This window comes from Parasteatoda tepidariorum, chromosome 7, assembly GCF_982258835.1.
Source record: "Parasteatoda tepidariorum strain Cologne lab strain chromosome 7, Ptep-v5.0, whole genome shotgun sequence".
NCBI lineage: Eukaryota > Metazoa > Arthropoda > Arachnida > Araneae > Theridiidae > Parasteatoda > Parasteatoda tepidariorum.
The window spans coordinates 18,754,199-18,779,991 of NC_141761.1; the positions used below are offsets into that span (position 1 = coordinate 18,754,199).

Genomic DNA, 25,793 nt, shown 5'->3' on the forward strand with positions numbered 1-25,793 from the left:
ATATTCGAATCGAACTTTTTCATTAGTTTCTCTACAAAATTATAAATAGTCAGGTGTCGAGTAGCTCGGTTGGGGGGAGGAGGAAGTAAGAGTTTGATAATTATGACATATTAATAATTTATTTACAGGAACTATATATACAGTCATCAAGTTGTTGTATCATTCTCCACATCATGTTTACTTGGCGCGCACTCTTACGCTCTCTCTCTTACAAAATCATCTGTATATCTCCACATAATTACTACTGCCATCTAGTGGCCAATCATTTTCTTTTAAATTTAACTAAAATTAAAGTTTAGTGTTAACATATGTTTGATTGCCAGAAGAAATTTAAATGAGATGTTAAATGTTCAATTAATGGAAATATTTTTAATTTTCAAAGCTGATTTTGATGGTGGTGGTTAAGAAGCACATTTTATGGGCATTTAAAATACCATGACGTTATTCTTTTTCAGTATGGACGACAGAGCAATCGATGGAATATTCTTAGGTTGCCTCGACAACCTCCCCCCTGTCAGTTCAAAGATTGTCAGAATATTCACCAGTTCCACCTTCACAGGTACTTTTTTTTAAAAAAAAAAATATTTTTAGTAATGTTGTGAAATTAAAAATCTAATACCTTTCGCTACTGGTTTATGAGTCATTGCTATTTTGATGAATCAATAGAAGCTGATTATTTGAATGTTCAGTGTCTATTTTTGCAATGAATTGCGAAGTGGATTAAAAACAAATTGCAATGGAGACTGTCACTGTTTAAGAGGTTCAGGATTATACCAGCACTAGTTAATAACATATTTTATTAGCGAAACAATATTACCAATATAGGATTAACAAACAGATTAACAAGTATATGATTAACAAGCAGAAAGAAACATCTTACACCCAGATCTCGTACGTAAAGTCCACTAATATAGAAGTATTTACGGGAGGTTATGCAATGGAGGCGCGCATGCGCTAACGCCAAAGTTTCAGTTCGGATTTTAACTTACCACAGAGACAGGAACGGTTTTTCACTCTGTAATAACTCTGGGAGAACCGATTTTAATAGTTATTGATCTCCAAACCTAGTTCAAACGTTCTTCAAAATGCAACAGAGGGTGATCAAATTCTTATTATTGTTAAAAATGCACAAAATACGTTCTTTTCCCTTCATTTTCAAATGTTTCGTTGCACAGGGTGTAATGAAATTACTACCTTTAATATATTTTTTAGACCTTGTCAAAAATGAAACTAAAAAGCATGCACGTAAGAGATTGCAAATTATATAATTTAAACTTGAAAAAAAAAATAGTGTGTGGAGTCCCTCCGAGTGGAAGATGTTAAACTTCGCAACCTGCGACGTTAATTGTAGAAGAATCAGCAGTCGTAGAAGGATCACTAGTTCTATTCAACGACTCTTTTTCCTGCTCCGCTCGCTTCCGTGCTCTGTTATAATCACGGCAATATTGTGCATTTTTCCCTCGTGGACCTCTTGGACCAGTGGAAGTGCTTGTGGTTGCCTCATTGTCTCGCCCTGGAAAATGTATTTGTATTAATAATGTATGCGAATGCGTCATAATGAATCCCCGTGTTGTAAATGGTGACTGATGCACGTTAAATTTGTCGAGTCGCAAAGTCCTCCATGTTCCCATTACGAATCAATACCTCTGGGGGTACTGATTCATGAGTTTCCTTGCCTTCTGAATTGGATCAAAATTTCAAGTCTACGGAGTTGAACATAAGTAGTCGTAAACCCAAAAATGGGGTCGGCAGTTCAAATATGGATGTAAAATAACCGAATGCTATAATTGCTATATATAATTTTTAATCTGCTGTGGCGATAATTCTCGGCCTTTTTTTGGGACGACTGCAATTTTTTCAAATTTTTGTCTATTTTGAGGTTTAGGAATCCAAATATTTAAAAAAAAAAGGTACATGTTTATTCAAAGAAAGCGCATTTTGGTGTCTGATTTCGCAACATAACTAATAGTTAATACAAATATTTGTTTTTGTTCATTTACGTCGCACTAGAGCTACACAATGGGCTATTGGCGACGGTCTGGGAAACATCGCTCAGGATGATCTGAAGACATGCCATCACAAAGAAGACATGCCATGATCATGAAGACATGCCTTCTGCATAGGGGATGGCATCCCTGGTTCAGTAGCCTGACAACCTGCACGCGAAGACGAACACTTTACGGTAGAACAGTTTAACGAGGACTAATACCGCACACTCTCGGTTCCTACGCAGACTGATCCAAGTGGTCACCCGCCCGCACTCTGATTGCAGCCTGTGATGCTTGACATCGGTGATCTGCTGGGAACCGCGTCTTAACGATCTGTCCATTGCGGGACACTAATATTTGAAGTTACTCCCAGAAACCATTAAGATTGATACTTACTTAGATCGTGAAAATCCGATCATTAGATCTAAAGTTATTCAAGCTGATAATTTTTTTGCTCACTGTACTCTTATATATACTTCGCTCACTGTAACTAATTGCATATATACTATATGTACTTTTAAATTTATTGTCACGGATTGCAGGTTACATTAATGTTAAAAGAATATTGTAAGATTGTCTAAATTTTAATTTCATAATATAAATATTAAAGTTAAGCGAGAACTTAATGTTAAGCGAGTAAATAAAGTTAATATAAAAGTAAAGTTAATGCTAAGCGAGAACTGATAGTGGATGTTAAAATAAAAGCTTGCTGTTTGTCGTCAACATTATCTACTTCACCGAGTCCTGCCTGAGTCGAAATTCTTTCTTTACTAACTATTAGTCCGGTTAACGTGAGGGGTTATATTTACCGACTATGTCAACCTGCATTTATCAAAAGGTACCCCTAGATGGAATCAAGTTGACATGACTTATACAGAAATAAATTGGTATTTAATATTTGTAGAGGTAGTTATGCCACATTACCCCCTTTCCAGAATTTTATCTGTGATAAATTTCGATGAACGAATACTACTAGTTGATGAATGCTGTTTATTTATTTATTATTTTTTTCTTAATTGACAGGGAAAATTGTATTTACTTCACCAGATTTTTGTCCAATTTGTGAGCAAATCTACTGTTTAATGTGAAACAATCGTCGATTTAAATAAAAGGTAATAAATGGTAGATGGAGATGGACGATACTTAAATCCCTCCATCTTCCAAATTTTACCTCAAGCTCCATTCAATTTAACATGTGTTATATACTAGTGAATTGGTATTAAATATTTGTAGTGGTAAAGTCACTCTTCTTGTCAACTTTAATTAACTCCAACAGATGGCGCCTATACTCGTATATAACCAATGTGTTTAATATGCCTTTTCTCAGCAAAATTCTTAAAAAGACAAGTCTGTTTGCTAAAGGATTTCATCAACAAAATAGATTTGTCAAACAACAGCACAATCAAAAGTCAAATTCATCAACGAAAAAAAAAAAATATAGAAGAGAAGGGAAAAAAAAGCTAATGAACATTGCAAATCAGAAGCGAAACTATTGCACTCGATCATTGAGAAGGTCATATTGGATCCAATTACTATGTTACCAACCAGCAAAGTTTGAAATCCGGCATTCTATAGAATGCCTAGTCATTGTATACAATGCCTAAAACTAGCCGGTAATGTATGAAACGATTTATATTTCACACATTTCCTAGAATGCCAAATGAGAAACCGGCAAAGTGTAAAATACATCTCCGATTCGTTTCGTAATGTAATGCAATGTTATTCAAGCCTGCCTTGTTGCAACAAGTTGGTTAATTTTTTATTTTTTATATGAACATTTTGTTTCCCTTAATAAGAAAGGCATAAATTATGTTTTGTACAACTTCCATTTTTCTTTATGCACTTTGAATATTTTTTTTTTTTCAATAGCACACTTATTATTTTTTCAGAATAACATTTTTATTTTTGAGAAATGCACATCATTTACGTAATAACCTCATCAGGAAGTGTTTTTTTCATACTTGCCTAAATAGCATTTGTCATTCTATAGAATGCCTAGGTATTATATACAATGCCTAGGGAAAGTATATAATACTTCTCATATTTCATAACTTGCCTAAAAGCATCCGTCACAGAGAAAAACCTAAATGTCGGTGATGTAGTGCTCGTCTAAAGTAAAAGTAAGTCCAAATTATTATGGAACTTGGTTCTTGAAACCTATAAGGGTCGTGACGGATTAGGTCGATCCTGTCTCATAAAAACTAAAACTTGTGTGTATAGAAGACCAGTGCTAAAAACTGAATGATGAACATTCTGAATTATGATATTTTAATAATTTATTATTCCTGCAAATATGATCTTTTTTAATGATCTTTTACTGTTTTATAAATAATTGATTAATGTGTATTTTTATATTTTTCGTTAAAATAGATAATGTTTTGAAATAATATGAAATGTAGAATATGTATTGTTTTGCTATTGTAAAGTTTTGTGATATTTTTTTTTACTTTAAAATTGTCAGGTAGGGTGTGTTGAGAAATGCAGTAGTAAATTATCTTAATTTTAAATCTTCCCACTAGAGGGCTGATATTCTGTGCAGTAGAATCAGTCTGCCATTGAACGACCAAATACTAAGCATCGGCTTGCATTGATTGCATTGTAATGTTTAGCTTTTATATAATCTGAAGGGTTCCACCCTTAAAATATGGAACTTGTTTTGTTTAAATAAAAATTAGTTTTGTTTCCTTCCCCTTTTGTTTACCATCTATGGCTAAGAATCCAACTTCTGCCACACCCATACATCGCGCCCGTTTATAGGGCGGACCCATTCATACATCCAATCATTCATCCACAGATCGTGATTTTAACCTGAACCAGAGAACAATTAGTCTCCAATTCAGTACCTTAGAGGTATAATTTATAATGGGAACATGCAGGACTTTGTGACCCGACAGTTTTAACGTGCACCAGTCACCATTTACTACATAGGAAATCTTGGGCCGTCTGAATTTGAACTTCCGTTCTCACGAACGTGAGTTCAGCGCCCTGCCTACCAGGCCTATCCCAGCCTAAATAAACTTGTAAAGTTTATTCATTAAAACTTTATTTGTTTCTTTAAAGATATGTCAATGGAAAGAAATGCATTGATGGAAGAAGTTTATCCACGAATTAAAGACTTTTGCAGAGAGAAACACGGTCTTGAATTTCAGGTAAAATATATGTCACGACTTTTAAGAACTGTAGAACTGTATATATATTAGATAGGTTGAACTCCGACCCACCCCAGGGGGGTATACGGAGATAAAAGTAAAATTATTACAATAAATTTCTCTAAAAACCAAAATTACAGTAAAATTTTGCTAAATGACAGTGCTGGTGATCAGTTAAAAATGGATTAACAATAACACTTGACAATTAAAAACATGTGTTAAAGGCAATGAAACCCAATAGCTCCGGTGTAAATGTCGAGAATTAAATGGCTATAATAATAAGGAAACAAGAGATAAAAAAAAATCTCAAAACTAAAATCAATGAAAGCTAAAAGTCCAAATAGTAAATATCTAAAAGTAAAAGTCTGACTAGAAGTCTATGAAGTCTAAAATCAAAAGTAGATAAAAATTCAAAGTGTAAGGCTAAAAGTTGATTAGTAAAAATTAACGATGACATGCTCTATTGTTGGTTCATGACTGGGGTCAGTTGATCTGGGACTAGAATGTCCTCAAGGGTTTGTTTAATAATTTGAACTGTATATATATATATATACATACACCGAAGAGCCATTACATTATGACCACACTCCATCTATAACAATGGACTCGTCCAGGTTTTCATGGTTTCTCGCCCAAGAACAATGTTTTCATGGGGCACATTAGGACCCATAATCCTCATAGAACAATCCCTGACGTCTGTAAGCTACTTGAACATAGTTGCAGACCAGGTTCACCCATTCATGGCAACAGTTTTTCCTGCGGGGGATGGTGTTTACCAACAGGATAATGCACCATGTCATAAGGGTCAAATAGTCGAGGAACATTCCAGTGACTTTCAAGTCATGTCTTGCCTCCCAAATTCACCTGACCTTAATCCAATAGAGTATTTGTGGTCCTACTTGGAAAACCAAATTCGTGCTGCCACGCTACCCCCTGGCAATGTGAGGAAATTGCAGGACCAGTTGGTGAGCGCTTGGTACCAGATACATCAGACTACCTATCAGCACCTTGTAAATCAATGCCACGGCGTTTGCTAACAGTTTTGAGGGCTAAAGGTGGTCCTAAGTGTTATTAGCAGGGCTGTCATAATTTAATGGCTCTTCGGTGTATATGGGTCATTCTCACAAAAACAGTCATTTTCATGTCCCCAGTATATTTTATGTTTGTTTTACAACTTACGAAAAAAATTTTTTCAGGGAAAGTGTCCTTCAGAATGCAAGCTAACAAAAGAAAAAAATTAAATTATCAATTTTTATTTTTTATTAATTTTAGGTAATAAAAATATACCAATATGTCATTCCCTCACTTGTCCCCACTGCTGATTTAAAAAAAGAAAAATATTGTTTCTGAAATAAATTTTTTTTTTTACAAATTTGTGTTTTTTATTTGAGAATATTGAAATATAGAATTCAGAAAATAAATTTTAAATTTAATTTCTGATAAAAATATTAAAACAGCACTATTTTAAACTTTGTCCCCAGTGTTTCGCGTCATTCCCTCACAACAATGTTCTTATCACCTGCAATCATCTTAGAATAAAAATATTTTAATAAAAACTTCAGAAGTTAACAACTGGCATCATAGAACAAAATTGCAGTATGTTTCCATCTTCAACTTAAAGAAGCTTTGCTGTGGAATAAATTTGAATGAATCAAACCAGGTAAAATTTTTTACATTTGTCATTCCCTCATGTCGTTTTTTAGAGTAAAATAAAATACAACTTCATCGAGAAAGTGGATAATTATATGTTGCTTTCTTGTATGAATATAATTGTATGTGATTGACTTCAGAAATTAATAAAGCCTAACTGTTATTTTTAAATTTTATTGAATTCGTCATTCCCTCACTAGTGTATAAAGTGAGGGAATGACGCTGAAGTGAGGGAATGATTCAAGATGAGTATATTATAAAATTTTTTTTTGTTCAATCGTGCCAGCCAATTTTATTTCCCAAACCTGTAAAAACTATTAAATATATAAGACTAAATTATAATAAATATTAGATATACTTAGTATGCTATCATTTTCAAACTTTAGGTAGATGTAACTTAGATAAAAACATGTATTAAAATAAAATATCATTCCCTCACTATTAGTGTCAGTCCCTCACTTTTTAAATAGTGAAAATAATTAATTCACTTATTAATTAATTTGAAAAATAAATTAATACATTAATAAATTGATTTATTAAACTAATTAATTTATTTATTAAATTAATTAATTAATTATTAATTATTATAAATTAATAATTATAAATTAATTATTTAAAAAATTAATTAATTTAAATATTAAGTATAATTTATAGGATATATACTTTCTTTATAATGCCATTACATATTTCTATTAATATAGAAAGTTTCAGAGCTTTTTATTCACTTTACTTTTTTGGGATTTTATGAACTGAAAAATGACAGTTTTCGTGAGAATGACCTATATATACTTGTTAAGGTGCCTCAACTAATTTAAATTAATACTTACTACATAGTAAATATATTTTGCAAAATCAAACAAATGCAAACTGAATAATATTTTTTTTAAAAAATTAAATTGAGTCTAAGAATACTGAAATTACTAGGTATTTTTAAATTGCTCCAAAAATGACCAATGATTTGAATAAGCAACCGCAAAGGAAAATAGAAAAAGTTAGAAATGTGCGAGTAAATTGGTTATTCCAATCTAGTTTCAAAATTAATAAAAAAGTTTCTCAATAGATGGCAATACTGACTATCAAATAACTATAAAACAATGTTTTTAGAATAACCATTGTTTGCACAGCATTAACGTGAAGTCTGAAGATAAAATTAACAGAGACTCGCTCAAATATTTCAGCTGCGATGGTCTGACAAGCAGTTAAAAACATTCAAATTAGTTTTCCAAGCCAGTAGCGCTAGCTGTTGAGGATTTTTGCAACTAATTTTGAAAATTCAGCGGAAATAATTCTTTGAATATTTAAAACGAGGCTGAATAACTGTATATTTTTTATCTACTTCCATTTTTCTTTAATTCATTTAATACAGTCATATTGACTACAGTCTCAATGACGATATTTATCACCAGTGTCGAAAATCACAACATAATACCTTCAAACAAATTACTTTTTATTATTAACTATTTTCTCCCTTCGTTATAATTTATCTATTTATTGTGTTTAGGTTGTTGATATGCGTTGGGGTGTGAGAGATGAAGCGACCGACGATCACATGACTACAGATTTATGTATGCGTGAAATCGAAAATTGTCAACGCTTATCCATGGGTCCCAACTTTGTGGTAAGTGATAATCATCATTAACACTTACATAGTTAGTGCAGTGAGTGGACTGAGTCCAAAAACTTTCAAAAGATAAATAAAAGGTGCATGATACACTGGTGGACAAAATTAAGAGATGGAAAGCATTTTCGCACATTCATTCGCACATGCAAGATACCCGCACACCGCTCCATGTGTTTGACAATGGTTCCGTGAATGCCCAGAGGTACAAACAGGAGATCCTAGAGCCCTATGTGCGTCTTTTCAGGGGCGCTGTTGGCCCTGAGTTCATTTTTATGGACGACAATGCGCTACCACATAGGGCTCTCATGGTTGATGAGTATCTGGAAAGCGAGGATATTCAATGAATGGATTGGCCAGCCAAATCCCCTGATCAGAATTCTATTGAACATGCTTGGGATGCTCTTGAGAGAGCTATTACGATGCGCCAACCTCTCCCCAGAACCATTCTGGAGTTAAAAATTGCTCTGGTGGAAGAATGGGAGGGTCTTCCACAAGTCCTCCTTAACTCCCTTATTAACAACATGCATACTCGTTGTGCATGCTGTCTGTCAGGGGTGGCCATGCATCATACTAGAGGCAACACACACTGTACAAGCCTCTCTTTCATTGTCATCTTTTATCCTTAAGTTCTGACTGCATTGGATTTATTGGCAATAGGTCTTGCCAGTAAATGGCACTTTCATTTTTGTTTTGCATACTTTATTTTCATGGAATAAGCTATATCCATACCAAATTTCCTTTATTTATATTCAGTATTTTTTTAGATATTTGCGAAAATGTCTTCCATCCCTTAATTTTGTCCACCAGTGTAGTTACAAGAAGGCCTAAATGTAATAAAATTGCATTTCAGGTCTATTGAAATGCATTCGAAATTTCGAGTCATATTGCTTTGTAGGTCAAGTTGATTAAGTGATCCAAATTTTTTTTTTGATCTTAAAAACTATGTGTTTGTTAAATAGAGTTTATTTTGAGTTTCAGAAAGTTAAAAGTGAGCCATGAAAAGTTGACAGTTTGATAGTTATACTATTTAAAAGCTAGATAGCTTAAACTATAAAAAATTCAACAACAGGAATAGTTTTTTTTTACATATCATTCCTCCTTCAAATTTGGTTTAAATTGTAAGTTTAATTTTTTCACCGTTCTGAAAGTATTTCTTCCATTTTCTTCCAAACATTTTTAATTCTATTTTTCACAGACATTTCTAGGACAAAAATATGGCTATAGGCCGATACCAACAATAATTGATGGCAAAGAGTTCCGCATGATACACGATACACTAGGCCTTATGAACCAGGATGTATCGCTTTTGGACAGGTGGTACAGAGAGGACACGAATGCTGTACCTTCAGTGTTCGTCCTTCAACCAATCAGTTCTGTTTTAGTGAACTTCAACAATAAGGTATTTAAGATTATTTTTAGTTATGCTAACTAATATCGATGGATTGTTATATGTAAATTTACTCTTTTGAGATAACTGAAGAACTTATGTCTAGAATAATGTGTATTTCAGTGATTCCTTTTTTAAAATCACTATTAAACTGGAAAGAAAACTAAATTACTTCTTTCAAACGCTATCGAAATCTTCCTTTCTCTTGGAAGAATAAATAAATTTCTAATTTCAATGTTGTCCATGGAAGTATTTTTGCCGCTATGGTAAATAAACTCGGAAATTAAGGTATTTATCACTGAGAGTGACGAAAACTATATATCACTGAACATATCTTTTTACTTATAGCTCTTCAATTAAAATTTATATTTTACTGTTTGATTGGGAAAACAAAATGACAAGCCATCTTTCCAAATTCTTTAGGAGAACAAATCATTAGATTTAAAAATGTCATGATTGTCACGTAAGCACTAAGCATTAAAGATGCTTCTTTAGGTTATACATTATCTAGTGGAAATCGATAAACTATTTCCTAAATTCAGTTTCAGGTAAAAATTCAGAAAAAAGAAGTTGCATGTAAAAATTTCATATTAAAAAAATTTACTTCAAGCCCTTAATGACACTTAATAAGTGCCAATTAAGAAATACCACTAAGGCAAATGGCACTAATGAAAATAGTGTACATGAGAATGGGATCATTTAACAAATTGCTTAATTACCACCATATGGGATCATTTAACAAATTGCTTGACTTTTTTTATTTATTGAAACCAAGTTTGAGTTAAAAAGAATGAGATTTTAATCAGTTGATACAGAAAAGAAAAGTGGCGGAGTTTGATCAAAGAGATATTTTCCGATGATTTTCGGCACTATTTTCAATAACGGAAAATTAAACTTTACAATTTTATGAGAAACACTAATGATACAGCTTAATAATGAAAGTTATTCTTAATGGTCCTTTTTAAAGCTTCTTAACTCTGAGAAAATTAAAATAAAACCGCAGTTAGATTGCTTTTAGCTTGAAGCAAATATAACATTTTATATCATGTATCAAATATCCTGCGATATATGAAAATCAGAAAAATATTAAAAATATTTTTCAACTTAAAAGAAAAGAACGTTAGTTTGGCGAGATTTTTCTCATTTAGATTAAATCGCTAAAGTCAATTAGTATTTTTCAATATTTGAATATTTCAAAGAGTATTATTTACTGCAGTGTTGCTGTAACTTTTCAAATATTAAAGAAATTATATTATGAACGGCTTTAATTTTCATAAATCTACAGCTCTCCTTTTTTTCACATTTTGCACCATTTTCATGATCAGGAAAGAGGACTATATCCAAAGATGCGCAAAACGTTTTTTAACAGTCATAAATTCATGGTTATAAAAAAATATTAAAACATTATTTCATGTGAAGATAGAATCTTCGAAGATCAGTTTTATGAAAAACGTGCAAACAGCTTTTTTTTTCTAAAATGTTGGGGGTGGGCAATGAATTAAACGTTTATTCTTTATTTTGAAATTTCATGACATTGTGTGCAGAGAGCCCCAAAGCTTCAAGCACAGGATCAAGCTACCTGGTGGGATACGCTGGAAAAATTACAGAAAATGCTGCGAAAGGCTGCAAGTACATTATATATTTCCAAACGCATTGACCATGATGCAATGCACAATTACATGATGTCTGGTAAGTAAAAAAATAATAACATTCTTATTAATGCTCTTTTATATTCTTTCAGTACATTTTATGGGAATGTTAATTTGTTTATTTTTATTAGCTAATTTTCATGTCAATAACGGTGAAATCTTTCAATCGAAATTTCGACTTCTTAATCTCAAGTGCAACTCTTAATCTAAAAACCATTAAAATCTCAATAGTTTTCTGACAGCTAAGACAAGAATTTATTGCACTATTACTGCCAAAACTAATTAATTATCATAAGAATTCCGACTACTTAGAGTGCTCAAATCTCATCGTGAAATCTGTGCCAATTTTGTAATATACTTCAAATTCTAATGAAAATTTCTACAACGTCCTTTGAAAGTGATATGCTCCTGAACTTTACGTTTTAGGTCTGACAAAAATAAAATTATATCTTGTTTTAGCCAAAAAAGCTCGTTATTATTTTTATTGTTATTGTACTTGTTTTCTCGAAGATGAAATAGGATACATCTAATTGAAATTTTTAGCACTTTGCGACTAGTTAGGTCAATAATCTAGTATTAAATCTGTAAGAAATAATCTGTAATATTTTTTAGTCTTTAATTAATCTGTACTGAATCTGTAAGTCTGATCACAGTGAAAGTTTCAATCATTGCCAGAACTTAATTTTGCTTCGAACAGAATTTATCTTCTAATATAATTCAGACCACTTTCAGAATAACGAGAACACTCGAACTCTGACCGGCCTGTCTAGGGCACAGGGAACTGTCCTCGCATCAGAAAGGTCCTGGGTTCGAATCACGGGCAAGGCATGGATGTTTCTTTCTCTCTCTGTATGTTCTATGTCCTTTCTCCTTTGTGTGTGAATGTGACCTGCCCTATAAACGGGTTGTGGTTGTGTGAATGGCATGGCAGAAGTCGAATTCCTGGCCCTAGATGGCGCCACTGAAAAACAGGAACAATCTCACCCCCCCCCCATTACCTAAACAGGCATACGACAAAAAAGAACACTCGAATTTCCTGGGACTCGAGCTGTCACCCTTCGACGCAGGATTTTTATTACAAATATTTCACATTATTTTGCATTTATTTAGGTCGAAATAAGGGGAAATATTTTATATCATTTATTATTATAGCTGTAATATTTTAATAATTTATTGTTATGAAATACAGTATGAAACACCGGTGTCTTTTTTTATGCGTCATAAGGTAAAATCTTCCAAACACAGCTCACTTTCAAACACTAATTTTTCAGATTTACAGTTATTTAGATATAAGAAACAGTTAGTCGTCATTGAAGTTTTGTTAATTGACAATTATTGAATTTGAAAAAAAAAATCTTTTTTTTTCGATTTTACATTTTAGTATAAATATCATTTCAATAATCTAACACATTTTTTTAGTAACTATTAAGCTGTTAATAAAAAAATAGCAAAATATATTTTTGCTTGCAATTAGGGAGCCAGAAAAAATGTATAAAAGGGACACCGGTATGCCGTCTGCGTCAAAGGGTTAAATAATTCAGAAATATGATTTTACTTAGAAATATCTAGCTTACGAGGAGGTTAACTCTTCAATACAGTAAAATATTTTTAAAAAATTAATCAAACTTAATTAGCTTTTTTTTAAAATTATTACATAAAAATAATAAATATTAGTTTTTGACATTTTTTTTTAATTGTGGGATATTTTTGTTGTGCAGTTCTTTTGATTTTCATCACAAAACAAAATCCGATAGACACAAATAATTAGATTTAATTCATCATAAAATAGTCCTTAATATGACAATCCCTAATATAACAGTCAACCATAAAACAGTCCTTAATATAATACCATATAACAGTCCTTCTAACTAACAGGGATAAACCCAAGTTGACAATTGCTTTGTAGAAGCTCATACAAATAGAAAAAGAAATTGAAAATATTATTTTTTCAGTGATAAAATTATGCCAAATGTAGTCAAATTATGCCAAATGTTGTCAAATTATGCCAAAATGTTAGAGTAGAATAATGCTAGGATTAACAAAATAATGCCAGGATAAACCAAAATTATGCCAAGTGATAAAAGTATGCCAAAATGTTAGAGTAAAATAAAAATTTCAATCGTTTTACATCGTCCATTAAAATCCCGACAGCTCACAATTTAACTGGAGCTTCATGCTGAAAAAACAATACAAGTTTATTCTGTTTTCGATAGTTTCAGCAGAATTTATTATGCTATGTTTTCATTTTAAAGAGAATTTATCATCAATCAATTAGACCACATTTCTGCTAGTTAGAGTTCTCAAATTTCAACTGGAGCTTCTTGCCTGCTGACAACATAATGCTGCAAACAAATTTGTCTCCCTCTTATCGATGGTGGAAATTTCGACTACTTTTCAACATCAGACGTAGACAAAACTGAAAAGGAGAAGATAATCAAACAAAAACTAAAATAAATAAGAAATCTTTAAAAACTATGTTTTTGTTATTGATAATGGAGAAGATACAATGTTTTTGTCAGGCCTAAAACGCAAAGCGTAGAACAACACTTTCGTAATCATTTCATATCACTCACCGTCTCTTGTTTACGTTTTTATTTTTTTTCCTTCCCATTTTAATCCATTTGAATGCTTATACGAGAAAAAATGCTTATACGAGATTTGTTTATTTTCGTTGTTGTGTGAGTAAAATAAACTAAGTAAATGACATACTTTTTTTGTTTTGTAACTATTTCCTTTTTTTTAAACTTAAGAGGGTTTCGATTTCTTATTTCATGTGTGTTAATAACCAATAAGTGTAAACTAAAACTATTAGTAAACTTTAATTCAGCAACCTCCTAGATCTTCTACAAACATTTGGAAGATTGGCAATCAATGATGCTTTATTTGATTAATATAGAGCCATTAATATATATTTATATATGTATCTATAACTATTTATTTATGATACCAAGTACGAGGTGATAAATAATAGTTTAGAAGTCAATGATGATTTTATTTAAAAAAAAGTACAATGATGTACACCGAAGAGCCATTACATTATGACCACCCTGCTAATAACATGTAGGATCACCTTTAGTCATCAAAACTGCTAGCACCCGCCGTGGCATTGATTCCACAAGGTGCTGATAGGCAGTCTGAGGTATCTGGTACCAAGCGTTCACCAACTGGTCCTGCAATTCCCTCACATTGCGAGGGGGTAGCGTGGCAGCACGAATTTGGTTTTCCAAGTAGGATCACAAATGCTCTATTGGATTAAGGTCAGGTGAATTTGGGGGCCAAGACATGACTTGAAAGTCACTAGAATGTTCCTCGACGATTCGACCCTTATGACATGGTGCATTATCTTGTTGGTAAACACCATCCCCCGCAGAACAAAATGTTGCCATGAATGGGTGAACCTGGTCTGCAACTATGTTCAGGTAGGATTATGGAGGATTATGGGTCCTAATGTATCCCATGAAAGCATTGTTCATGGGCGAGAAACCATGAAAACCTGGGCGAGCCCATTGTTATAGATGGAGGGTGGTCATAATGTAATGGCTCTTCGGTGTATATATCAACACTAAAAAAAATAATGACAGTTTGTTCATGATGAATGGTAAATAGAACTAAATATATAATGGCCTCATGTAATGGCTCTTCGGTGTATATACGTATTGCTAATTAGATAAGTAAAGTAATTTTTCCTATTTGATTTTTACGCTGAATTAAATAAAGAAAAAGTACGAGCTTCTAGGGTTAATAATTCAAAAGTTCCAAAGATTTTTATATAGTATAATAATTACTATTTTAGATTTGTACTAACTTATTCACTTAGCTATAGTTAGGTAAATAATTTATTTTTCCCAATAAACTTTTCATTTAACTTCTAACGGTATTAAGATTACTAGTTCAGACATTGTAGTAATTTTTTAAAATTTTTTTTTAAATACTATTTTTGAATTGTACTTTGTATGAATAAAACTCTTTATACGAAGTACTCTTTGTCAGAATATTAAACCTCTTTTAACTTCACTATTTTTCCTATCAACTTGAGTTATGTCTGATTCATTTCATCGCAAAAAGTCACGTGGGATATTTTATGTGTATATGTAGACCTGTATATTAGTATAAGTAAACTTTTTACACATAAAATTCCTTTTCAATTTCTGTCCTGGGTTTGGTCTCATTTTATTAAAAAATACATATGAATCATTGTCCCATGTGTCTAGATGAGCGGTTTCCAAATGGAGCTTCGCGGAACTCTAGGGTTCCGTGGTAGAGTTACAAAGGTTCCGAGAATTAGGACATGTTTAATCCCTAATGGTTTTTGAAAGCTGTCATTAAATTTATATTTAGTTAATTAGTCGTTATTTATTAAATATTTCCGTTATTTTAATGAAATTATTTAATTAAAATGCTTGTGAAGAAAGAAAAGTAAAATTAAAAATTGTGTTTTCTAATAATAATATATTGAATGAATAATGAAAAGGATATGCATCTATGAAAAATTGCACCAGTATCAAATAAAAACGAAGTATTTATCTCTGATAACAATTCGGGGCATTTATTGTGTTTATTAAAAAAAATGATTTGAATGATATAAATTTAAATCGAAATTCACATTTAAATAAAAAAATTTAAATTAGGATACTATTGTAAAGCTGAATTTAAAATAAAACTACAAATATATCTTTTGACAGTATTACTATTAAAATAAAGTTTTAAATGTTATGCATTTGTTGTGAAATTAAAAATTTAGGCAGCAGATTCATAGATTGGTAAATCCGAATGAGTTAAAATAAGCTGAAAATTTATACAATTTAATTATTCAAATTTCCTTTTCTTCAGCTATAGAAAGGGGAGCACAAGACGTTAGGTTTTCAAATAATCTGAAATGAAAGCAAACATTTTGCAAGAAAGCAGAAGAATATAATAGAATAAGAAGAATAAGAATTAATAAAATTTGCAGAGCATAAATAAAATCATGATTCAGAGAAGTAAAAAATATCACTTTCTGCCTTACAAAATCTTTTTACTACATATATTTAATTTGTATGCAATTCATTGTTTATTTATATGCGAACTTGAAAACTCACTAAAATATTTCTTTCGATACGTTATATTATATATATATATATATATTTTTTAAAGAAAAGTTTTAAGTTTATTAATTGATATTTCTTTGATGCTGCCATCTAGTGACGGAAAGGGAAGTGATAAATGGCATCTTAAATGTTCCGAACACCAGAAACCATTGTTTGGCTTATATTCGGCAGATAAATGCTGTTGATATGACTAATCTTAAAGAAGTCAGCAAATTTATTGATACTTTGGGAAGAACTGTAGATATTGAGGCTCAAAAGCTATTGACTGACCTGAGAGATGTTAGACTACCAGCTAAAATTGAAGCTTCTAATGCTGTGAAGTAAGAATATTAAGGTATCATGTAGACAATATAAAAAGTAAATCCTGATTAATGTAAAAATAAATAAGTGATTTTGTTTCTTTTTGATTTGAATGATGATAATAATAAAGTAGCAATGTTTGTAGATCTGTGCAAATCCACCAATTTTTAAATCGTTGACAAATTCACTTTCAGAAGGTCCAGCTTCAAATAATCTAATTAGTTAAATAATAATTAATAATTAATCTAATAATAATTAATTTGCGATGATGATATTTAATGTTATGAAATCAGATATAAAAGCGTATTTTCTCTGAATAAACATGCTTTAATTTTGATGGGTTTGTATTTTTTACTTTCAAACTGTTGACGAAATCAACTATTTCTTACATAATTTTAAAGTATGTAATTTTAAATGACTAAATACAAAATTGGTACGAAATCGATCGAGTAGTTTCTGAGTAATTAATTTTCAAAAAAATGCATTTAAAGTTTGATTTTTAAGAATTATTCGATTGATTTCATTCGAATTTTGCATTTTGTCATTTAAAATTACATTCTTTAAAATAATTGTAAAATGTGTACGACATAAAAGTCGAAACTTTTTAACTATTAATAAATAAAATCATAAAAAATAACAAATAATTATTAAAAATTATTTTTGATTAATGAATTTTATAATTATTGATAAATGAATTTTATAACTGGTGCATGATTCTCTTAAAAAATTCCTGTGATAATTCGCAAAATGTACAAATAACACTTAAGTTTTCCTTCTTGAAAATCCTATCATTAATCAAAAGTTCTTTAGGGTGTTCAGTATTTATTTTTTTACTTTGCTTAGAGTGTAAAGAAGTATGCTATTATATATTTTTCTGAATACATACTAACAAGTAGTATAAAATGAAGAAGAAAAAAATCACCACATACGTCAAGTACATTTTGTATTATAATATTTCGTACAACTTTCATGGTCATTAACTCTCTGACACAAATGGGACACTGGTATCTTTTTTCTATTTTTTTCTGACGCCCTAATATATATTTTGATATTAAAAAATATATTAAAAATATATTACTGATATTAAAAATTATTTTTGGTACTTTTTTTTTATAAAAACAGATGAATAAATAATATCAACTAAAAAAATGTGCTTGATTATCGGAATTATATTTGTTCTAAAATATTAAATCCAATAACAAAAATAAAAGAAAAAATGGCTTGAATTTTTTTCCCCATTCATATTCAAAAGTACATCAATAAGTAATTGTGTAAATTAAGGAAATTTCAATGACGAATAACTTTCTTTTAGATTTAAATAACTGCAATTAAGTCCAAAGTTTGAAAATTATTGTTTGGATAAGTGAGCTGTGTTTGGAAGATTTTACCTTTAACGCAGAAAAAGGCAGCGGTGCTTCATGCTGTATTTCATAACCATAAATTATTAAAATGCTAAATATAATATTTTTCACTCAATACGACATAATAAAAAAAGTATGAAAAATATGTTTAGTGAGAATTCTACGTCAGAGGCTCTCGTTTTCGGCATTTCCTAATTTGAAAAAATAATAGTATTGTTTTAAAGAATGTTTCAAAATCATAATAAATTATGCAAATCACGTATCAGCGAAATCAATCTTAGATTTTTAACATCTTCTTAAAATTTGAAGCATTTAATTTCTTAAAGGTTTTTTATTAATACGGCTCTTTTGGTGGGGCCGCCCACATGGGAAACAAGTATAAGGGCATAAGTTTGCATTAGTACGCGTTTTTTGTTTCTTATCTGCAAACTTTGTACGATTTTTAATAAATTTGAATTTTTATTAAAATTTAGCAGTAATTTAAAATTTTTTTCAACTTAAGTAAATCAGGTTTACTCATTACGAATGGCACTTTTTATTTGAGACAGTTTTATTATTAAAACCAGACTATGATTCCGTTTAAATTGAAAACAACTCAGAACAGTAAGAGTGAATAATTTTATTCAATTTTTTTTTATTATTCACAAAATCATAGCGTTCGTTTGAGGGTTTCTTTTTGATCCAAATTAAATAAAAAATGATTATTAAAAATAGATTACTATTTGATGTTTGCATAGTCTTTCCGTGATCGACATATATGTACACATGTTTCAGATACACAATAAACTGGTGTGGAAAAGAAGGCTTAGCTGTCAAGTACCATGAAGATTATCTTCGAGAATTTACAGCTCACTTTTACAAGCACATAACTCGTTTGGTGGATCGAGCAATGAGAAAAGAAGACTTGAGCAGTCAAGGACACATTGTAACCGAAATCTTACAGCATCTTCAAGCAGGTAAGAGTTCTGTCTCAACTTTCCAAGGCAGAGAAGATGAGCTAAATCGAATTCAAAACTACATCCAGGCAAATTCAGTGCAGCCTTTTGTCCTTCATGGCAAAGGAGGATGCGGGAAAACATCTCTTCTGGCCAAGGCAGCAAGCATGATTACATCATGGTGTCCGGAGGGAACGAAGCCAATATTAGTTCTTAGATTTCTCGGTACCACTCCAGACAGTTCTAGTGTAATTCCAATGCTAACAAGTGTCTGCCAACAGATAATGTACAATTATATGATGCCTTGGGAGGGCATACCAGATGATTTAATTCCGTTAATAGCATTTACAAAACGTCTTTTGACTAAAATAACGAAGGAGCAAGCTCTTTATATTTTTTTAGATTCGGTAGATCAATTAACCGGCCAACAAGCTGCCAATAAGCTGACGTGGTTACCAACAAGAATACCAGAAAATGTTAAAATAGTTATTTCTACTGCATCCGAAGGAGAAGCTAAAGAATACAACTTGCTGTGCAAGATGTTGAGCAATGAAAACCAATTCGTTGAAGTCCATCCTCTTGGAGAAGAACTGGCAGAATATACTATTAAATGTTGGCTAGAAACAAATGGAAGAGATTTAAGTAAATACCAATGGAATGTTGTGAGGAAAGCCATATCGAAATGCACCCTTCCAATTTTTATAAAACTAATATTTGCAGATGTCATGCGATGGAGATCGTATTCAAAAGCAAGCGAAACCATCCTAGCTTTCACTGTTATGGACAGTATCATGAAATTATTCGATCGAATTGAAAAGCAACACGGAAGATTGCTAGTGGCTCATGCCCTTTCCTACATAACTGCTTCCAAGAGTGGTTTAAGTGAAACTGAATTAGAAGATTTAATTTCTCTGGATGACATTGTCTTGGATGATGTGTATCAATACCACATGCCACCAGTAAGACGAATTCCACCCCTTCTTTGGACGAGAATTCGAAGAGATTTACCAAATTATCTGTCAGAACGAGAAGCTGATGGCGTTAGCGTTCTAAATTGGTATCATAGACAGTTCAGAGATGCAGCTATAGAACGATACTTTGTGAAACCAGATCAAATAAAATACTTTCATTCCTCGATTGCTGAATATTTCTTAGGCACTTGGGGAGGTGGAACACCAAAGCCCTTCAGGTACACCGAAATTCAACGTTACAGATTTGGTTTGAAAAATCCTGAAGGCACAGCAGATCGCAAAGTGCCTCTGCAGCCACTTGTATTCCATACTAAAGATGGTCGTGTTTCGGGGTACAACAAGAGAAAGTTCGGAGAGCTGCCATTTCATTTGGTGAGATCGGATCGTTTTGAAGATCTATTTGAAAACGTTTTATTCAGCTATTTATGGCTACACTCAAAAGTCAGCTGTTGTCCACTTCAGGCGATTTTGGCAGACTTTGAAGACGCTGTCGAGAATCTTGTTGATAACGAGCTTATCAAGCAATTGAATATAGTTGCTGATGGAATGAGACTTGGCGGAGTAGTATTAAGCCAACATCCAGATATGCTTGCGTCACAAATTGTAGGAAGACTACTTCCAGTGAAGAACATTTATCCAAGGGTAAAAGGTCTTATTGAACAATGTGATCAATTAGGAATTCAGCATTGCGCTTTGGTACCAGCTTTCCATATACTCCACACTCCGGGAGGACCTTTGAAATATTCGTTAGAAGGTCACCCTTTTGCAGTGTTCGGTTTTTGCCTGACCTCAGATCAGCGTTTTGTTCTCACCATATCGAATAAATTTTTAATGTTTGATCTCATGACTGGAGAAATTACTTGCGACGTCAATCCAGAAATACCGGGAATTATGCAAGCGTTAGCTCTGAGTCCCGATGACAAATATGCTGTGGCATTTACCAACCACAATGAATTAGTTCTGTTGAATGCTTTGTCAGGGGATGTTGAAATATTAAAAAACATGCTTGAAACGAAACCTATTGCCGGAGTTGCTATTTTCAAACAAATAGGCATAGCATGGAGTCTTAAGGAGTGGATAACATTCAGTCTCTCCAATGGATTAAAATATTCCTCTCATATAATTGATGAAAATGATTTCTTCATTTCTCATATTAATTACGTTGATGATAAAAACTTTTCAATCGCATTGTCTAGTTTTAAGAAAGGACAAGAAAATCTGAGAGATAAGCACATTCTGAGGACGACTGTCAACGGAGTAAGTATGACTGATTTAAATATTGACAGCGCACTCTTCGTTATACAAGAGGGCGATATTTATGCCACAGAATTCTCTAATAACGAATATCATATATGCCACTTCAAATTGACCACGGATGGTTGGGAGAAGAAAGAAGAGATAGCCCAGTCACCTATGCGCATAATGGCGTTAGAACTATCGCCTGATGGAACATTTTTGATAGGAACTATGCCGACCGGGTTTAGTCTTTGGAAATTTGAGAATGGTGAAGAGACGTGTTTCACCTTGCCCAATAATGTTAAAAACATTTCAACGAAGCCTTTCCACTCTCAGAGCTCTTTAGCGATCACGAAACATAATCAGTATGGTGTTGGAGGAGTGAGAAAATCTCTGTATATTTGGAATGTAAAAGATGGACTTCTCTTGAAGGAAGTCGATGCTCATATTGCCAGGATAATGCGAGTACAATCATTGTATATTGAAGATTTCAATGGCATTGTGTCCTCCTCCATTGATAAGACTATAAAGGTACGAGCAAGCTTATATTAAATTATCTTTATTAATCAATTTCAAGAGATGTATATTATCTATTGTTTGATACAAGTGTCGTTTCTTATTGGTAGTGTTTACAGTGGTTTAAAAAGGTTGAGAAGAACTTATTGACAATACATATAGTTATTAAATATGCAAGTTTTATTAAAATTTAGATTTTAAATCAGATTTTAAACTAAAACTTAGATTAAAATTTGGATTGCAGACTTTAGATAACAACTAGAATTTCCGTAACTGGCAAATATCGACAGTCGATTAGACGAATATTAAATTATCTACTTCAATTGTTCTAGGGGAAAAAGCTAAACTACTGCAAATCGAAAATAAAGGGTGAGAAAAAGTATCTGTTTAAATTTTGTATGATGACTATTAGATAATATTGCAGTTTCAGTTATTACAGTTACAGTTATATTATGTCATTAATTAGGTTTGTTTCGTAGTAATATAATTATAACATAACCATTTACAATATAGTAGTTTAAATAAAATAGCTACTTTAAATAAATAAAATAGTTTAAATAAAATAGCTACTTTAAATAAATAAAATAGTTTAAATAAAATAGCTACTTTAAATAAATAAAATAGTTTAAATAAAATAGTTTAAATAAAATAGCTATATTTAAAAAAAAACATTTATTATAGTATTAAATCTTATTTACAGTAATAGCTTACAAATTTGAGATTTTTTTCCTTAATGTAGCAAATTACTGATCCCGATCTTTAAAATTATCAGGTGTGGAATGTGAAAAACATATTCGAAAAAGTGTACACGATCGACAGGATGGAAATGGCTATTGAATCTGTTTCTCTCTCCGGAGATGATGAACTAGCTGTAACTGTGACCAGAAGCAGCGTCGGAGTTTGGAGTGTATCGACAGGAAAACTTTGGAGCAAACTGGTTGATTCTCCCGTGGGGGCTATTGTGACCCACGCTGTCATCACTGCAGATAGCCGTCATGTCATCAGTTCAGAGTCTGGAAATCTTTTAGTTTGGAATCTGAAAAAGGTGATGTACTATGTTATTTTTCACTGAAAATGATCCCTACATAACCACAGTTTTTTTTGGATTAGCACGGCTTTTATTATTTGAATATAATACGTATAATTGGGACACGATGACTCAATGGTTAAGGTACTGAACTGTCATTGTGAAGTACTGGGGTTTGATTTCCAGTGGTCCCTCAACACCATGAATGAATTATGCAAATTGAACCAAATTTACGGGAAATGTATTGTAATGCAAGACATGCAAATGACTATAATCACAAAGCGACTGCGCATGCGAGGAATGAGAACCGACTCCATCAGCCGTTTTTTCCATGTAATGGATTGTAAAGGTGAGTGGAAATCAGTTCATCTTCATCTATATGCGGTAAATGTTTCAGTAGTGGTGGATATGTCTCATCAAAAGTGAACAGCGCCATATCAACCATTTAACGGAGTTAGTACGAGACTGCATCGTTGATATGGGAAAGGGTGGATTTTTCATATCTAGAAATCGCCACCGGCAAGCAGTGTAATACCACAACAACGATGCATGTCTTAAAGAAATGGACAGGGAAAAAACCTGTGATATGGAAAAGCAATAGCACGGAGTGACAGACAACTCGCCAGCAAGGCTGTGATGAACCGTACAACGTTCTCTCGTGTGTTAGCACAACGTTGGAGCATGACAACAGGCGTTTTGTTGTACATCACTACGGTTCGTCGCTGTCTGTTTCAGCATTAACTGCGTGTAAGGGTTCCTCTACGCATAATTCTTCTGTCGCTGAATCACAGATCACGGAACGCCATGCACTGTGCTCGACACACAACATGGCGTTCCCTGTGACAAAATGTGCTTCCTCCGATGAATCTTTAGTACAAGTGTAAGAATCAGATAGAAGTGTAAGAATCAGACGTTTCAGAGGGAAATGTCTGCTCACACAGTGTATTATCTAGCGTCATACCACACAAACGCCAGGCATCTTCGTGAGGGGAGTTATTGAATATAACTTTTCAATCCCTGGATAAGTTTCACGTGATAAGTTCCAAGCAAAATCAACTTTCAAATCTCTATTTTTAAAAAGGTATTGATTTGTGAACATTTTCCCTCATGAAACTTTTGAACACGGCATTATACCGGAATTTTAAAAAATTTCATCAAAATAAAATTTTTCATAATTTTAATCGGGGTTTTTTAAAACTTTTTTTTAAACATTTTCTTTTATAGTCCAATATTTTTAAATCTAGAATTTATTTGCAAAATGTATGCGTGCATCAAAGTTTACCACTAAAACTAAACTAAATACATGAACACGTTTGTTGCAGTTAAAAAATTAATATTTTTTTGATCGTAGATAATAAAAGTTTATTTACATATTATAAATTTATTCTGCTTTTTGTGAAGTCAGTACTCTTCATGAAATTTTGACAAAATATTATTTAAAAAAAAATAAGTGGTTCTTTTTAGAAGTAATATTCATATATGAAACAGAAGTTCTCTATCTTCTGCATGTAATTCTTTAATTTGCTTTCATTTTAGAAAAGTAACTGTTGCTCAATTCACAATTACCTTTTTTAGGGTTGTGTCGTTTTTCGAGAGAGTCATCCAAACATCCGACAACTTCTTCTTGGCTTAGATGACAAAATTATAGTAGTAATAACATCTGAAGTTGAAAAAGAGACTCGATGCACGGTGAGGAATGTCCCAACTGGCGAAGAAGTTTACTCTTTCAATTTCGAAAGTGATGTCCCAGAACCAGCTGTTATTACAAAAAACGGAGCCTACTTGGCCGTCATTTCTCTCGAAGGCAAACAGAAAGTTATATCTGCCTATCATGCCAAAAAAGGGGCATTCATGTTCAAGATTCCACTGACAAATGTGTCATTGTTGGGTTGTGGAATTTTACCATTTCCCGGAAAAGCCTCAGCTGTGATCATAACTAGTTCAGATTCCTCTTGGATAGTTGATGTAGAAACCAAACGAATCGTTCGTGGCATCAAGCGTTGGAATGGAGCTTGCACGAGTGACGGTAGATACGGTTTAGTTGCACCCAATCAAGGTGGTTTGGAGGTGATAGAACTAAGAAGTGGGAAAACTGTGAAAGTTCTTATTCCACCAATCAGTGAGGGGGTGTTTGCTGTAACAGCTAAATTCAACAATACTGATGATTATGTTCTCTACTACCACAGCGGAAGGCAGACGATTAGATTGTTCAGGATGTCGAACGGAAAAATGATTGGAAACTACAAACTGGCGGCAGAGGTAACTGATTTTCAAACAACCCATGACGGACTCTCTGTTGTAGTTGGAGGAATCGATGGAAGTTTTGTTGTCTTGGCGATAGCAGATCCTGAGAATTTGGAATCGAAAGTTAAGCTGAAACGCCTTCCTAGCAGAGGGGAAGCTAGCATTGGAATGATTAAAAATTCAGTAAGCTTCAAGACAGTGGCAAGAGTTACTGCTACTGCAGCTTACGCAAAACGGCAATCTGCTTGTGAAGAAAGCCAACAATCGGAGGTGTGCATCCTCCAGTAAGCTGGAATAATTATGACTTTAAACAATAGGAGAAATATCATCGTATCTTAATAATTTTAAACTACTGAATAAAAATTATCCAGTCAAGTATTAGTTAAATAAAGTAATTTATGATTTATTTATTAAGAACATATTTTGTAGATAGTCTACACTTAAAAAAAAAATTAATTTTCTAGTGTTATTCATTTCTGAAAGTTGTATTTTACGATGTCATGATGTAGATATGTAATATAATTTTATAAAAATTATTTTAGAAATTAATATATGGGTCAAGACTCCATTTTCTTTTCAAATGTAATAAGAATTTTAAAAAAAATTACTTTTTAGTAAGTTAATCAATCAATATCCAAATAAAGAAATGAAGGAGTTTTAAATAAAACTTTA

General features: G+C 32.2%; 1 protein-coding gene across 2 annotated transcripts in view; it reads left to right on the forward strand.

Moving 5' to 3' along the window:
- LOC107440179 (NACHT and WD repeat domain-containing protein 2) overlaps positions 1 to 25,527 on the forward strand; it is a 36,961-nt gene extending 11,434 nt beyond the window's left edge. For both annotated transcript variants that reach the window (XM_087167441.1, XM_087167442.1), the window contains exons 2-10: positions 456 to 559; positions 5,049 to 5,137; positions 8,289 to 8,405; positions 9,604 to 9,807; positions 11,340 to 11,484; positions 16,626 to 16,851; positions 18,967 to 21,865; positions 22,623 to 22,895; positions 24,453 to 25,527. In XM_087167441.1, coding sequence (XP_087023567.1) covers positions 456 to 559; positions 5,049 to 5,137; positions 8,289 to 8,405; positions 9,604 to 9,807; positions 11,340 to 11,484; positions 16,626 to 16,851; positions 18,967 to 21,865; positions 22,623 to 22,895; positions 24,453 to 25,409 — 5,014 coding nt within the window. In that variant the 3' untranslated portion in view covers positions 25,410 to 25,527. The remainder of the gene's footprint in view (positions 1 to 455; positions 560 to 5,048; positions 5,138 to 8,288; positions 8,406 to 9,603; positions 9,808 to 11,339; positions 11,485 to 16,625; positions 16,852 to 18,966; positions 21,866 to 22,622; positions 22,896 to 24,452) is intronic.
- Positions 25,528 to 25,793: the final 266 nt, after the last annotated feature.